The sequence below is a fragment of the Ylistrum balloti genome, unplaced genomic scaffold (assembly GCF_031769215.1).
Source record: "Ylistrum balloti isolate Yb309-2 unplaced genomic scaffold, AGI_CSIRO_Ybal_v1 Utg371000, whole genome shotgun sequence".
Classification (NCBI taxonomy): domain Eukaryota; kingdom Metazoa; phylum Mollusca; class Bivalvia; order Pectinida; family Pectinidae; genus Ylistrum; species Ylistrum balloti.
In genome coordinates this window covers 1,388,255-1,404,974 of record NW_026782558.1, presented here as the reverse complement: position 1 = coordinate 1,404,974, position 16,720 = coordinate 1,388,255, and the positions used below count along the sequence as shown (strand labels likewise).

Below are 16,720 nucleotides of genomic sequence, written 5' to 3'. Positions count from 1 at the left end.
AAATGAGAGTAATATAGAAATAATGAAAAAAAAATCTTTTCTGACGGTATGACATTTTAAATGATTTTATTGCTGTGACATAAAGAGACGTCCATTTAATGTTTACATATATAATGTATATATAATGTATGTCCGTACACTAAGGCTGGTCACGTGTGACTCTTTGTAAACAAAACACTTTCTACTGTTACTATGAAATTACGAGTGTATCCAACTATTCAGTGTGTATCTGATATATCTAGAAGTGTCCAACAGATATAGTAATGGCTTACTAAGGAAATATGCTTAGTTGTATTCCTATATATTTAGAAAATAGATAAATCCAATATTTGTCTGATCATGTGATGTTGTGCGACAACAGTATGTCTTTCCGATGAAGTAAAAAAGGATAGATCATGACCAGAGAGGACTTAAACCTACCATATGAAGTTGGACGTGTGCCATGCAAGTGTACACCCGTTTACTCTGTTGTTGTTTACCTTGTTCTCATTTGAAGAACCTGGCATTTTTATATAGACTGATTAAAGTTTACATGGCGGTTGCAGTTACTATTCCGGAATACTTGGTTTTATTTATCATGTACTTTTTTCAGGAGTCTCCGTGTAAAAATTGCTTTTGTTCATATTTTGCCCTACTTTTTATTTATTGTGTTGACATGTTAGTGTTGTCTTATTTTCATTTATATCCCGAAAAATAATGTTTACACTGTAACTGTGTCTTATCAATAAAACAAATGGAATCAAAATACTTAATTAGAAACAATTGATTTAATTACAAATTAATCAAAGACAAGAGAGAATTAAAATGCTGCCAAGAAAATAATTTTATGAGAAGACCGAACCCGTTAACGTAATGCGTTGCTTTAATTAATAAAAACTAATTAGCAAAATCCACAGGGGATTTTGTCATAGTAACCACTTAAGCTATAAAGCAGACTGATCAACTTTGTATTTTCTTCTATGCTGTATTATTTTTAAAAAACCTGAACAAGTTTGGAAACATCATTATTACTACTCGTGTGGAACTTAATTAATTTTGCAACCAGTTGCTTGCAAATAATACGGATCCAGCTCAGTCGGCCTGGATTATGATTGGTAGCTTATTTTCCGCATTCTCCTTTTCGGACTAATTAATCACTAACCTCTATTCCATTGGTGAGACTGGACTCAGGTGGCCTTATCATTGGACCAGCGGTTAGAGACATGTGATTAATTTAGTCAGCTAGTAATTGACTCTCTAGTTGTCAAATTGGTTCAATTTTAGACACAGAAAGTCACAAAAGCAATGCTAAATATAACAAATATGCCAGCAAGGCATCTAAACAAGGATATCCTCTACCCAGGAATTCGACGGAAATTAAACTCTCGACGTCACACGAGATTTATAAATCAGTCGGAGATTATTAAGATTTATTCTGATTGCTCTACAAAGAATAGATTGGTTTGTGAAGAATCTATACATATTCACATGAAAGTGCGTAGTTGAAAAACGAGAATTTTGAAAAGATATGATTATATAAAACATGTGTCCTTGTCGATTTTCTTAAATTCATTTCCAAAACGTAAAATCTTTGCAAAATACCTAGGAGATGAACACTTTCTCGTTTTAGTGTTACAAAAGTTTTATCGATTTTTTTTTCAAAATATCTCAATCGACTTCAAGTATCATTTAAAAATTGAGAGATTTAAGGTATGACTTTTCAAGTGTTCAGTTCTTTTACAATATATTAAGAAGATATTTCAGAAGATTTATAATAGAGGGACATTTTATAAGGGATTTGGGGTTACGTTACTAGATAGATCACTCCTGTTTAACTATCCGTGTGACCTCGGATTTTTCCAGGCTTTGGTGACTGATGATGCTGTCCATGTTGATAGATATTGTATCCGTATCAGCGTATACTTCCGGGACTCCGTCCAATATGTTGTACGAGTGTTGATTTAGGTCTTTGCAAAACATGTAAACATGAAATTTCAATCTATAAAATTTTTTCAAATATTTCAAAAATGAATAGATAAATAGGGAGGTATGAATCGTGATTGAGAAAGGCGATTACGAACACTACTTATTATGTGAAATAAATGGGAAACACATCTTTTATTCTTGGAGGACCAATGCCAAATATGGAAACAGCGTTCTATTTATAGTATGTGTAATTCTATCGCGTGATAGGTATTATATAGGATAGAGTGTCGTTATAACGGGAGTTGCCGATCACCTCCAGTGACCGAGCGTGCTTCGAAATGCGGATAGAGCTCGACATTGCCGATGGATTGCAGCATATGTTAAAACGATGACCCAATGGAGATGAAGGTCGACAGGAGCCTGACAAAAAGATATGAATTTTAATACTTTTTTGTACCGTGTATATTCTACAAAGGTACACAATTTTTTTGAATTTTCGTATCTTTTGTACCAAATAAAAGTGTGTCAGGGTACAAAAAGATATGAAAATTCAAATAATTTCGTACCATACGTGGTACATAAAGATTATAGATCGGATGCAAAAACAGTTTTTACTTTCACCTGTACCACAGCCAATATCAGCATGCATGATAATTTGAATTTTCCTATATTTCTGTACTTTGATACACTTTTCGACGGTACACAAAGGTGTTTTGTTTTTTGTAACGGGATACACTTATTTCTCTTTTACATAGTTACACTTTCTATTTGAATCATTCATGGTACAAGAAGACAATCAGAAAAGTGTACAGCGTTGCTTTTTTCCATTTCTTTCTGTACCGAAAAATACGGTACAAAAAGGAGGGTACAAAGATACAGAAAAAAAGAGTAATGGTGTGGAAGAGCATCGGAAAGTAGTAATAAGACGCTATGCCTGATAACAACAATAAAACAAACAGGTTTCTGTACCGTGGCTGTTTTCGACCGTTATTCTGGTACAGAAACGTATAAAAAAGCAATGAGAAAATTGTCCTGCTTTCAAGTAATTTTGTACCAACGGTGATACACAAAGAAATTAATTTTCACGTCTTTTTGTGCCATGCAAAAATGCACCATGGTACATAATGATATGAAAATTCATTTGATTTTGTCTGGCTGCTGTCGGCCATCGTAGGTGTCATGGTGGAAAATACTTTTGAAAGATACAGCTTGTATACAGCTTGTATTGGGTCACAATGATTAGTGGAACGGCACGCCACGGTAAGGGTGATAAACGGGGGGCACGCTGATTACTGGAACAGCAACTCGTGAATTATCACCGATGAAAGGGAGGCCGGATGGGAAGACACATGTCATGTGTATTTGTGTCAGATATAATGGATTTTCTCGGTGAAAAAGACACTTTCTCAAATTAATAATTACGGCATAGAATACATTAGCATTCATTTGTCACGCTTCGTTGTTTAAAAGACAAACATAACGGCTCCATCCTTGTAAAAATTCAATGTTGTGATTTTCGTTTAGGGAATGATATCCGTTACAACACGTGCAATTATTGGCAATTAACATCTTCAGAGAGAGGCATAATTATTTCAGGAAAACCTAACAACACCCTCCCTCCCCAATTTTTTTAGGGGGGGGGGGAGTCGTGGTAGTAAAACCAATCAGTTCGTTTTAAATATGTTCGTAGTAGTTACAGCGCTTAGCGCTATGGGTCACTTCCGACGGCAAAATCACGTGATATGATATGCATGTAGTTAAGTGCATTGAACAGATTATTGTTACAGATAAAGAATTAGGAAATAAAAGATAAAGAGAATTATTTATCAGAATATGCCTCTTTCTCCACCAATATCATTTGCCATTCTATCGATGATAAATTTTCCTGGAAAAAAAAAAACATGTCGCTAAGGTGGACCCAAATTCCCTTTTTCACTCTCAGATATATTGGTAAATTGTGATGTCTTTATCCATCAAGGAAATTTGGTGATAACTTCGAAAAATTGTACTCAACGAATTTGCAGCCAGTTATAAGACTGACTATTCTGTATCATACTGTTACCTCGATGGTTTTGCAACATGACAATGAGGACATCTTATCAAAATACCACTGATATGTGTAGTCTTCGGGATATAGCCTGCCGTTGTGAACCTTTCATTTCTCAATACCAACTCTTCCCTACATTCTGACCAAAGCATCTAAATTGTAGATTAAGGTGCTCAAAGTGAGACTAAGTAATGCAGATAGAATAGGGTTGGATTAGTTTTGTATTGTTGAGCGTCCTATCAGTGAATATGGCCAATTTGAGGACAAACTAAGTATAGAGGTGGGTAGGGGGATTACTGAAGTCGCCACTTTAGTACAACTTTGAACCACAATAACAATTTTAATTTCACTGACCACGGGCAAACCAGTCGTTACACAACCGCAATGGTGAGTATTAAAGCATAAAGACGTCATTACCATTTTGTAAATTCGGAGAAGTCTAATCCTGTGAACAGAATTCACAACTTTACTTACCAGGGCGAAGGTTCAACTCAGGGCCAAAATAAAGACAGTATCAAGGGGCGACATTAAAGAAAAAATATGGTTTAAGAGGAATAGTTAAAGATTAGAGCCACGATTTTGTCACGAGCCACGATATTGGAGCAGCAGGTGTCACTCTTACGTCCACAGGTCACTGATAGCTTTAGGGTATATAGCAAGGTTGGATTGATCTTATTGGTATATCTTCTGTCACAACTGACTCAAGTGACATTAAGTTACAAGTGACTCAAGTGACATAAGTTACAAGTGACTCAAGTGACATAAGTTACAAGTGACTCAAGTGACATTAAGTTATAAGTGACTCAAGTGACATTAAGTTACAAGTGACTCAAGTGACATTAAGTTATAAGTGACTCAAGTGACATTAAGTTACAAGTGACTCAAGTGACATTAAGTTACAAGTGACTCAAGTGACATAAGTTACAAGTGACTCAAGTGACATTAAGTTATAAGTGACTCAAGTGACATTAAGTTACAAGTGACTCAAGTGACATTAAGTTACAAGTGACTCAAGTGACAAGTGACATTAAGTTACAAGTAAGTGACATTAAGTTACAAGTGAAGTGACATTAAGTTATAAGTGACTCAAGTGACATTAAGTTACAAGTGACTCAAGTGACATTAAGTTACAAGTGACTCAAGTGACATTAAGTTATAAGTGACTCAAGTGACATTAAGTTACAAGTGACTCAAGTGACATTAAGTTATAAGTGACTCAAGTGACATTAAGTTATAAGTGACTCAAGTGACATTAAGTTACAAATGACTCAAGTGACATTAAGTTACAAGTGACTCAAGTGACATTAAGTTATAAGTGACTCAAGTGACATTAAGTTACAAGTGACTCAAGTGACATTAAGTTATAAGTGACTCAAGTGACATTAAGTTACAAGTGACTCAAGTGACATTAAGTTATAAGTGACTCAAGTGACATTAAGTTACAAGTGACTCAAGTGACATTAAGTTATAAGTGACTCAAGTGACATTAAGTTACAAGTGACTCAAGTGACATTAAGTTATAAGTGACTCAAGTGACATTAAGTTACAAGTGACTCAAGTGACATTAAGTTATAAGTGACTCAAGTGACATTAAGTTATAAGTGACTCAAGTGACATTAAGTTACAAGTGACTCAAGTGACATTAAGTTACAAATGACTCAAGTGACATTAAGTTATAAGTGACTCAAGTGACATTAAGTTACAAGTGACTTAAATTACAAGTGACTCAAATGGCATTAAGTTATAAGTGACTCAAGTGATAACCAGATTACAAATGACTTAAGTAACATTAAGTTAAAAATGACACAAGTGACATTAAGTTAAAGATGACACAAGTGACATTAAGTTAAAGATGACACAAGTGACATTAAGTAATAAGTGACTCAAGTGACATTAAGTTAAAAATGACTTAAGTGACAGTAAGTTATAAGTGACTCGAGTGACATTAAGTTACAACTGACTCAAGTGATACTTTGTTAAGGGAGACTCAAGTGATACCAGGTTACAAATGACTCAAGTGACATTAAGTTAAAGATGACACAAGTGACATTAAGTTATAAGTGACTCAAGTGATACAAGGTTACAAATGACTTAAGTGACACTATGTTAAAAATGACTTAAGTGACATTAAGTTATAAGTGACTCAAGTTACATTAAGTTACAAATGACTGAAGTGACATTAAGTTACAAGTGACTCAAGTGACATTAAGTTATAAGTGACTCAAGTGATACCAGATTACAAATGACTTAAGTAACATTAAGTTAAAAATGACTCAAGAGACATTAAGTTAAAGATGACACAAGTGACATTAAGTTGCAAATGACTCAAGTGACATTAAGTTACAAGTGACTCAAGTGACATTAAGTTATAAGTGACTCAAGTGATACCAGATTACAAATGACTTAAGTAACATTAAGTTATAAGTGACTCAAGTGACATTAAGTTAAAAATGACTTAAGTGACATTAAGTTATAAGTGACTCAAGTGATACAAGGTTACCAATGACTTAAGTGACACTATGTTAAAAATGACTCAAGTGACATTAAGTTACAAGTGACTCAAGTGACATTAAGTTAAAATGACTCAAGTTACATTAAGTTATAAGTGACTCAAGTGATACCAGGTTACAAATGACTTAAGTGACACTAAGTTAAAAATGACTCAAGTGACATTAATTTACAAGTGACTCAAGTTACATTTAGTTATAAGTGACTCAAGTGACATTAAGTTACAAGTGACTCAAGTGACAGTAAGTTATAAGTGACTCGAGTGACATTAAGTTACAAGTGACTCAAGTGACATTAAGTTACAAGTGACACAAGTGACATTAAGTTACAAGTGACTCAAGTGATACCAGGTTATAAATGACGTAAGTGACACTAAGTTAAACATGACTCAAGTGACATTAATTTACAAGTGACTTAAGTGACATTAAGTTATAAGTGACTCAAGTGACACTAAGTGACTTTACGTTAAAGGAGACTCAAATCATATTATGTTACAAATGACATCAATTTCTTCCATGATTTTGTAATGGGAGCCAACTGATAGCTAGCTATTTAATGTACAATTAGGTAATCATCATCAATATTACCCAGCTGTAAGTTATCGATTAATATCTACATTACAATTACTTACACGACAAGCTATAACGAATAAAATTGAATCGTTTCAGTTACACCAATAAGACACATGAATATATCAATTATTCGATAAGGGATTTTCGATGGAAATATTTCATCAACGGCAGCTGCAATCCAGAGATCGGGTTTCCATTGCTGCTCACAACTGTCACAAGTAGCTCAGCAGTATTAGTTAACCAATAATTTTGCATGTAACAGAGAAAGACGATGAAGATTATTTAATTACGTCACAAACTATCAGTTAGGGCAGAAATAAAAATTCATAATCCTGTCTTCTCATTTCACTGTATACGTGTCTGCTCGAAATCATCTGATTGGTCGATTGGTCAAATTGAATTACCTCAATGACGTATTCAACCGTAAAAAGCTTAATTAGATCATTGGATTCCAATTGTTAAGTAATACTGCAAATGATCCCCTAGGGGAAGGGTGTTACTAAAGCGAACAAACGAGAAGGTTGCTGACGTCCATCTTGTTGCTATGCCAACCACGTGATTGAAGACGACCTCCCCATAATTATTTTCGTGCTCTTTTGATGGGAGTATTTTCGTTTCTGAGAATTATGACAAACGCAACAACACACAAAATATTATACGTCAGACTGAATTGTTTTAACTCAACACATAAATTCACCACATACATTCTTTATAAGATCACGTGATATAAAAATACTTTCCAGTCAACAACTGGCATTCTAAAGAGCACTATTTGTAGATTTTGGTATGTTTTCTTTTTCATAGGTCACTGAATTTATCTAACTTAAGCCAGGGATCAAAATAAGCTACTAATTCACTTAAACTCGCGTTCAGACTAATACGAATTGATTTTATTAAGTCAATCGTATGTGCCGTCCCTGTCTTCAGTCAAATGATATCGTTTACTCTTTGTCCATAAATCTCATATTTCTGTCTCTTATGTATAGCAGCAGCATGTGATGCACGTATTGTTTTTGTTGTTGCTGTTGTTGTTGTTGTTAATGTTGTTGTTGTTGCTGCTGCTGTTGTTGTTGATGTTGTTGTTAATGCTGTTGTTGTTGTTGCTGCTGCTGTTGTTGATGTTGTTGTTAATGCTGTTGTTGTTGTTGCTGTTGTTGTTGATGTTGTTGTTGTTAATGCTGTTTTTGTTGCCGTTGTTGTTGTTGTTAATGCTGTTGTTGTTGCTGTTGTTGTTGTTAATGCTGTTGTTGTTACTGTTGTTGTTGTTGTTGCTGCTGCTGCTGTTGTTGTTGATGTTGTTGTTAATGTTGTTGTTGTTGCTGCTGCTGTTGTTGTTGCTGCTGATGTTGTTGTTGTTGATGTTGTTGTTGCTGCTTTTGTTGTTTTGTTGTTGTTGTTGTTGCTGTTGTTGTTTTTGTTGTTGTTGTTGTTGTTGTTGTTGTTGTTGTTGTTGTTGTTGTTGTTGTTGTTGTTGTTGTTGTTGTTGTATGGTTTTGTTTTCCTGAATCTAAATTTTTATCACTGCCGTTTTATTGTTTTCTTCTCCCAAGAGTTGTTTACATGTATGTTTACATTGTCAAATCCAATGACAACTACATTTTTCTTTTTTGAAAAATATGTTTCGTTCGTATGATTATAGGGAACAACATACAATCTAAATTTCTAGAACAATATCCACTCAAATAACACCCGGATGGAAGCGAGCGACGGAGTTTACTATAGAAGGACACCGTCTAACCAACAGAAAACCCACTTAGTCGGGCAGGTGACCTTTACCTTTTCACGCACGTGCCGGGAATCGAACCCTAGACGCCTGGATAAAAACGAGTGTGTTACCACTACGCCTCCCGAACATGCAAAGAATATAGAATAGTAAACCATCAAAAAATGTAAAAATCGTTTTTTTCACCTAAAGAATCATAATAAGATATAGAGGCATTCATGTTTGGGATCAATATTTAACTATGTATTCGATACAAAAATAGTCACATGTTTTAATCTGGAAGTCAATTCGCGTTTTAAATAAATCCTGGATTCTGTAGTTATAATGCGTCTCCAGGTTTATCCTGTAAGTAACTGTAACTGACCGTCAGGACACCATTGTGATATATGTATATGTAAGTCAATTACTGGTCACAACAAAATGAAGGCTATATTTAGAACACGTGTAGAGGGAGCACATCGAGAGCAAATGAGAATTCCGATTTGATAAATATAGGGATGGGTTATCAACCAAGCTCGTTATCAGCCCCCAGGTGTGATGATTGTCCCACCACACCTCTCCCTTACACATTCGCCATGTAATGAAGTTAAGGCTGCGGTATTCTGTTGTCGTTGGTCGTTTTAGAGGCCTCGTTTAACACTCCTAACTAATATGGTTTTATATAATTATATAGGACACGGAAAAATATTATATGGGTTACCATACATTTGTCTTTTATAATGCATGTTCAATCAAAATATTACCTTTATAAACACTGATTGAATGACTTAAAAACATTTCCGTAAGTAAAACATAGTTATAATTAGTAAATCTTACTGTGAAATTGAAAGGTTTGAATGTGTTGACACATGGACGTGTATCTTGTGATGTTTACACATGGACGTGTATCTCGTGATGTTGACACATGGACGTGTATCTTGTGATGTTTACACATGGACGTGTATCTTGTGATGTTTACACATGGACGCGTATCTTGTGATATTGACACATGGACGTGTATCATGTAATGTTGACACATGGACGTGCATCATGTGATGTTTACACATGGACGTGTATCTTGTGATGTTGACACATGGACGTGTATCTTGTGATGTTTACACATGGACGTGTATCTTATGATGTAAACACATGGACGTGTATCTTGTGATGTAAACACATGGACGTGTATCTTGTGATGTAAACACATGGACGTATATCTTGTGATGTAAACACATGGACGTGTATCTTGTGATGTAAACACATGGACGTGTATCTTATGATGTAAACACATGGACGTGTATCTTGTGATGTAAACACATGGACGTGTATCTTATGATGTAAACACATGGACGTGTATCTTATGATGTAAACACATGGACGTGTATCTTATGATGTAAACACATGGACGTGTATCTTGTGATGTAAACACATGGACGTGTATCTTATGATGTTAACCTATGGACGTGTATCTTGTGATGTAAACACATGGACGTGTATCTTGTGATGTTAACCTATGGACGTGTATCTTATGATGTTAACCTATGGACGTGTATCTTGCAATTTGTACACATTTGTTCTTGTATCTAATGATTGCGAGTAAAAACTAATTTATCATAAGGCTTTTGTTCGGCTTAATTTTAATATATGTCCTTCTTGTCTTGGTCTTACAAACCTCACTGTCGATATTGACAGGATTTTTGCACTCTGCTTCCGAGCTAGGAGCTTGGATATTTCGCTAATGAATATAACTCATGAATTCATCTGAAAACATTATTCATCACTCTTGTTTTTATTTCTTGACTTTTTGTGACGTCATTTAATTTCAGTTGTATTTTGTACAAGATAAATGACGAACCCAAACTAATGAAGTGACAGTTAATGACCACATAACTTTAAGCAGCCCTTACACAACCTCTTTAGATCCCCTTTAACGAATCTTTACAACGGGTTATAATTATGTTGTTCCCTTGTTTAGAGATTAGGTTTCATTTGCCCAGAAAATAAAAATATTTGCAATTTTTTACAACAAAGGAAGCACAGATCTATTTTTAGCTTGTTACAATGCATCGCACCTTGTCATCTTAAACTAAGTTGTTATAAAATGTTCCCTATAATTTCATTTTTTAATATATTTTTTTTCAGAAGTGTGACAGCTCTTTGCCGTCGATCTGGAGGATGATAATATCTGTCTTTCGCTAATGTGTTGTAGAGGATTGAACAATTTTACATCATTAAGGCTGGAATTCTTACTCTTATACCATAACCCGATGTAGACAATGTAAACAGCGTATTGTTCTCTCTGTTAACGATCAGTGACAATAACACGTCTCAGCATAAAAGTCTCTTCATTGTCTATGTATCAAAGTCTTTGGAACTAGGAAATCAAAACATTTTCAATCAACTCCTACTTTCAATAAATAATGTGTTACTAAAATACCATTCCCTGTGAATTCTTCAAAGTTTCGGTAGGTCACTTGAAGGAATATGTGAAAGACAATTCTCTTTCTTAATAGTTTTGTCTCGATAAATTACTTTTATCTTTCAAGAAGTCAGTAAAATAACCGTTGTCTCATTTCCAGCCATTAAGCAACTCAATAAAATGTTGGATGTACTTCCGCTAGAATGCAAACAGGCTTATCTTGACCATTACCTGGAATCTCTTGCTCATGGCTGACCAGTGATTGGCATACAAACTGTCGTCAAGTAACTGAAGGTCATTTTATGTAGCCGTAGATTTGTCCATTATCATAGCGATTAAGTTCCTGTGTCAACTGATGGACAAACTCTAGCGGTAAGTCGTACACACTGGTAAAAACCTGACCAGGAATTGTTGTAAAGCCCTATGCGCAATCTGTTCCAACGGATGAATGGAAGGAGGATTAGACAAAAACGCTTTTTTTCGGGAACGATTGCTACTGATCATCAGCCAAGGCTAAGGCAATCTAAACAGAATCGAACGCTCGAGTTATGTTGATTTGTTTAACTGATCAGTTCATTTCAGAAATAATGCAACGCAATTCATGTAAAACCAGGGAGGATTTCCACACCTGATACAAATTCCAAAAGTAATCTTGTTTTCAAATGGATCAGTTCTCCGACATCTTATCTGGTTCCAATTTATACGAGTTTGGAGTTTTCTCCTCTATCAACCTTCCTAGTCGTTTGTGTAAATCATGCAATATTACCACTTACGTGCATCATACCTATTTCCACATCTGACCCTTTGAAAGGCGAGCAGCTACATGTGTATTTCATAAGCGTTAGAAAAAAAACTAAAAACTAATATAAATGTTAACAAAACCAAGCTTACCGTTAGTGTTGCATTCAACACTCGTCCCCCGTCGTTTATTAAATTTTCTAGACAACATAGACCTTACTAGCAATGCACAGATGTCTCTTTAACAATTGAAAGTCTTCTCTCTAACAACCAGTGTCTTGAGGGGGAGTAGCGTAAAAACCAGAAAATAACACAGAAAATAAATCATTGCGTGCACTCCCCAGTGCTTAATACGGTAGGAAGAAGTATCAAGTTCGTCATTCCTAATCCAATTAACTGATTATCTGGAAAAAAGACTGAAATACTGACATGTCAGAAAGGACCCGGTGTGTGTCTGACCTTTATCGCTGAATTTAACCATTCTAGTTACACATGAAAAGATGTAAAATTTGACCTTGAACTTTTGATACAGTGACATTGAAAATTGGTCAATTGATTTCTGGTGTTTATCTGACAAACTCTGCTGTCCGTAACTTTGATGCTGGGCCCTAAAAATGGTGAAAAATGTCTATTGTAGTAAGTGACCTTCATAGACTTCACAGTTGACCTTTTCACCCTAACTCAATCTCATCATATATCTTTTCTAATAATGTTAGATTGCTTCAAGTTTCAATACGATCGGTCCACCCTATCACAAGTTATCATCTGGAAGCCAAAATATGACGATGAAAGTATATTTTTAGTACCACTGACCTTTGTAGTAGACCTTTTGACCCCATATTCAATCCTATTCTATATTACTTCCTAAGATATTTTGTGCAGTTTCAACCAAATCTATCAATCCTTTCTGAAGTTATCAGCTGGAAACCAAAATTTGATGAAATATATCTAATTTTAGCAGCAGTGACCTTCGTAGCTGACCTTTTGACTCCAAACATAATTTCACCCTGTATTACCTCATAAGCTAACATTGTGTAAAATTTCGACCAAATCCATTAATCCTTAATGAAGTTATCATCTTGAAACCAAAATTTGACGAAAAAATAGGTATTTTTATCAGCAGTGACCTGCGTAGTTGACCTTTTGACCCCTTAGGCTAACATTGTATGAAGTGTCAACCAAATGTACGAATCCTTCTTGAAATTATTATCTTGAAACCAACTTCCGGATATACGGACGGATAAACAGACGGACGGTTTCAACGGCAGAGGACTAATAAAAACAACAAGTGCCCCAATTCGACCCTCAAAAAGACTCGTTGTGAATTTTCGTTATACCTACCCCGTCATTCGCTTAGAGAACGTAACATTTTAATGTTGTTTAAATGTCCATGATGTCTGGTTGACGACGCTTGCCTTACCGGAAAACATTAACAGACTTTCCTTTAATTTCTTCTGTTCTGAGTCAGAATTATATTTTTTACACGGCATTGTTCTCCTGTTTTATGAAACATAAATAAAGAACAGACACATACACACTAAACATGACTGGAAGTATGTCATAATGAATACGATACATTTATATTAATGGAGTAAGACACTTGATACGAAGGCCAACAAACTGTCCATTCATCGGGATTGAATGTTCGTGACCGTACGCGATAAAAACGTCTGTTTGTTAGACCGCAGAGAGTCTGCGAATAAACCAGTTAGTGTGTAACGAGACATTCACTGGTAATGCCCTTGTCTTTATCGTAAAATTATGAAGATTAAAAGCCTTTTACCCGAAAAGCCTATTATTAGGATGAGTGACAGTCTAAGCCCGTGCCTACATACATTGGCCCCGAAACTCCCATGTGCATGTCTCGATATGATACTATTTATGTCCCGTGTAAATTCCAAGTTCAATGTTCTGATTGTTTGAGGTTTTGTTTTAAGCTATCGTGTAGCAGCCAAAGTCAAAATTTATATTTTAGTATAGTATATTGTGAAAACTACACTAACATTTAAATTTAACAGGACGTTCATATTCCATCTGACCATCTACTGGCACGTAGTTTAGAAAAGTGTCAGTGGTCTGCGTTCCAACGATCTCGTATTGTCTTGGTCCCTTGCCAGTTACGGCAATCTCGGCTCCCATCGAGTGTCAAGCTAATCGTTGTACAATCTGAGAGAGTAAAACGAAGGGCGGTAACTCTGGCAGATCAGAAAGGTTACGGAAGCTGTTGTATCCAATAGTCAAAACGGAAAAGAAAACCGATTTATCCGGAATGATATGTCAATTACTCAGAAGAAATTTTTGATAACAAATCTTAAGTCCCCAACAGAAGATGTGTAGTTTCCTGTGGGTGTTTTTTCCCCAGTCATATTATTTTGATGTCTCCATCAACTAGTTTTCTAGTCGAGTCCTATAGCGAGTACTCCCTGCACTCAGGGGGTGGGGCCTGGGTTAATATATTTCCAGCGATTACGTGTTTCCGTCGTTTTTTTTTTAAGTTTCAGGTGCGGGCAATGACATGAAATACCTGTTCCTAACATACCGAAAGAGTCTGACAAATAAAGAACGGCAGAGGCATGTGTAAGTCTGCTTAATCTACTCTGTGACGTCATAAATAGTACGTCAAAGTGATTCTGGACAGCAGCGACAGTTTTATGAGGCTGGATAAAGGTATGTATGGATGCAAACTACAATATTTCGGTCTGAAATCCTAACTTTAACGCCGTTCATGGCGAGAGAAATCGTGTCTGATGTTTTACACACTGCAGGATTAGCTATGTTCCTTGTGTGCAGTGTCAGTTAAACACACACGTAAATTCATATTGTTTTCCCCTATAACACCATCATTAAGAATTTCATTCTGATTTTTAATTGGTGTTTCTGTTTTGAATTTTTCGGTTCGCTTAGTAATATTTTCATTAAGTAAAACTAATATGATAGATATTAAAATTCTCAGTGTTTTTTTTCAGATTTTATCTATCTCTTTTGTATAATTTTCATTAGTTATTCTCCTGACTAACCAACACACACACACCACTATTACTTAAATAACAATAACAATAAGATTAAAAAAACACCTATCTCATGATATGATGATCGTACGATAAGTTAAAATCCATTTGTTTCGTGAGGCTCAAATTTCGTGGTTTTCCAAAAATATTCCTTTTCGTTAGAACTTGATTTTGTTGATAAATCTTGTCCATGAAATCGACAAGTACTATAATCTATTATTTTTTCGTGGGCAAATTAATTTCTGGATTTAGAGTATCCTTGAATTCAACGAAAATAAATCCTCCACAAAAATGGATAATTTTACAGTAAAGGTGTAAATAAAAATCGCATTTATATACTGATATAAATGATAAAGAGATACATTCGGTCAAATTGAACCAATGTTTCTATCTCTATTAAAAACCAGCTTTATTTTGAGGTTTACGGTTATAGATTCATAACATTTTCAATATTTTAGTTTAGATTTTGTAATGTTTCCAGCAGTCGGTTCATAATAAAAATATTCTCATTAATATCGTTTATATGAAAGGATTGACAGATTCACTTGTATCTGTTACACAGAGTTAACTATTGAAAATGAGGGACAGCGTATGATTCAAACATCAATCTTTTTAGATGTTTTCTCGAAAGCAAAACAGAATACCATCAAATCATATGATGAAATTAACAGCATCACGACTGGCTTCTATAGCGAAGATTAGAAATGAGGAATGCTTCAGGCCTAAAGGCCAACAGATGGAAATCCTATTTTATTAAATGTACTGGGTGATGAGAGTGAAATAGGAAAGGATTCCACGCTGTTCGCTATCATTGTCATTCCACCTGCTCCTCGTTTCTCTTCCTGTTTTCATCGTTATAAATGTGAGGCGCTAGATATTGCTGTATGTGGTAGGGGACGGGCCCTGGAGGGCACCTCAAATTAACAGTACAGCGATAAAACCCCCACAATTTCAAAAACATCTTTCACTTGTATTTTAATGAATGGATGTCAGACCTCTTGCCTTAGGCCACTTCCACAGGAACTTGGCACGAATTTCAACTCATCATTTATACATAAGTATTATAGTGACAAGGGTTGTAATTCTCGAGAAGGGAAAACTGATTGCATTTTTATCCTATTATTTTTAAGTAATTTTACGGGTCGTAAATCTGAGTGACACATACATTACCTTTTAAAAACATATTTTATCCTTTCGATGAATGCTTGATGAACGAAACTGGCCCCATCTTGACAAAGACATGGCCTAACATACTGATATATATATAGAAATGGCTAAGTTTACTTTGATTGAAACGATAAAACAGAAAAAAGGATTTCTGACATTTATAAACACTTACCTTGGTTCATGTGCTCAAATAACCATCAAAGATAAGTGGAATTTTATGTCCAAGCAAACAGCGAGTAGCCATTTTCTCTGCAATACATACCTTGGTTTCATATAAATACCACACTTTTGCCAAGAAGTCTAATTAACGTCACAGTAGAAAAAACAGAACTGCTCCTAAACATAATATTGTTTACAGTTTAAACAAATTGGAGTTCTGATATTGATATTCTGAAGAGAAAATTTGGTGCTCTGATTTGTGTACTCTGGGTTCTGGTAAACTCCAGTAGCGTATTGAAACAGTGCAGTGCGGAAATGAGTGAATGAAAAGAAAGATGATGTATTTAGATGGCAAAATATTTTAAATCAAGCGATTTCGGTGTCAGGTAACAGTAGTAACTTGATTTATCGAAAATTTGTGTCACGAAAACGCAGTTCAAACGTCAATTCGATATGAGATTTTTGTTTTCCTATAGTACAAATGAAATGGCACAT

At 35.1% G+C, this 16,720-nt stretch overlaps 1 protein-coding gene across 1 annotated transcript in view; it reads right to left on the bottom strand.

The window, feature by feature from the left end:
• LOC132559945 (dentin sialophosphoprotein-like) overlaps positions 1-14,030 on the bottom strand; it is a 41,624-nt gene extending 27,594 nt beyond the window's left edge. The window contains exon 1 of the mRNA XM_060224581.1: positions 13,895-14,030. Coding sequence (XP_060080564.1) covers positions 13,895-14,030 — 136 coding nt within the window. The remainder of the gene's footprint in view (positions 1-13,894) is intronic.
• Positions 14,031-16,720: the final 2,690 nt, after the last annotated feature.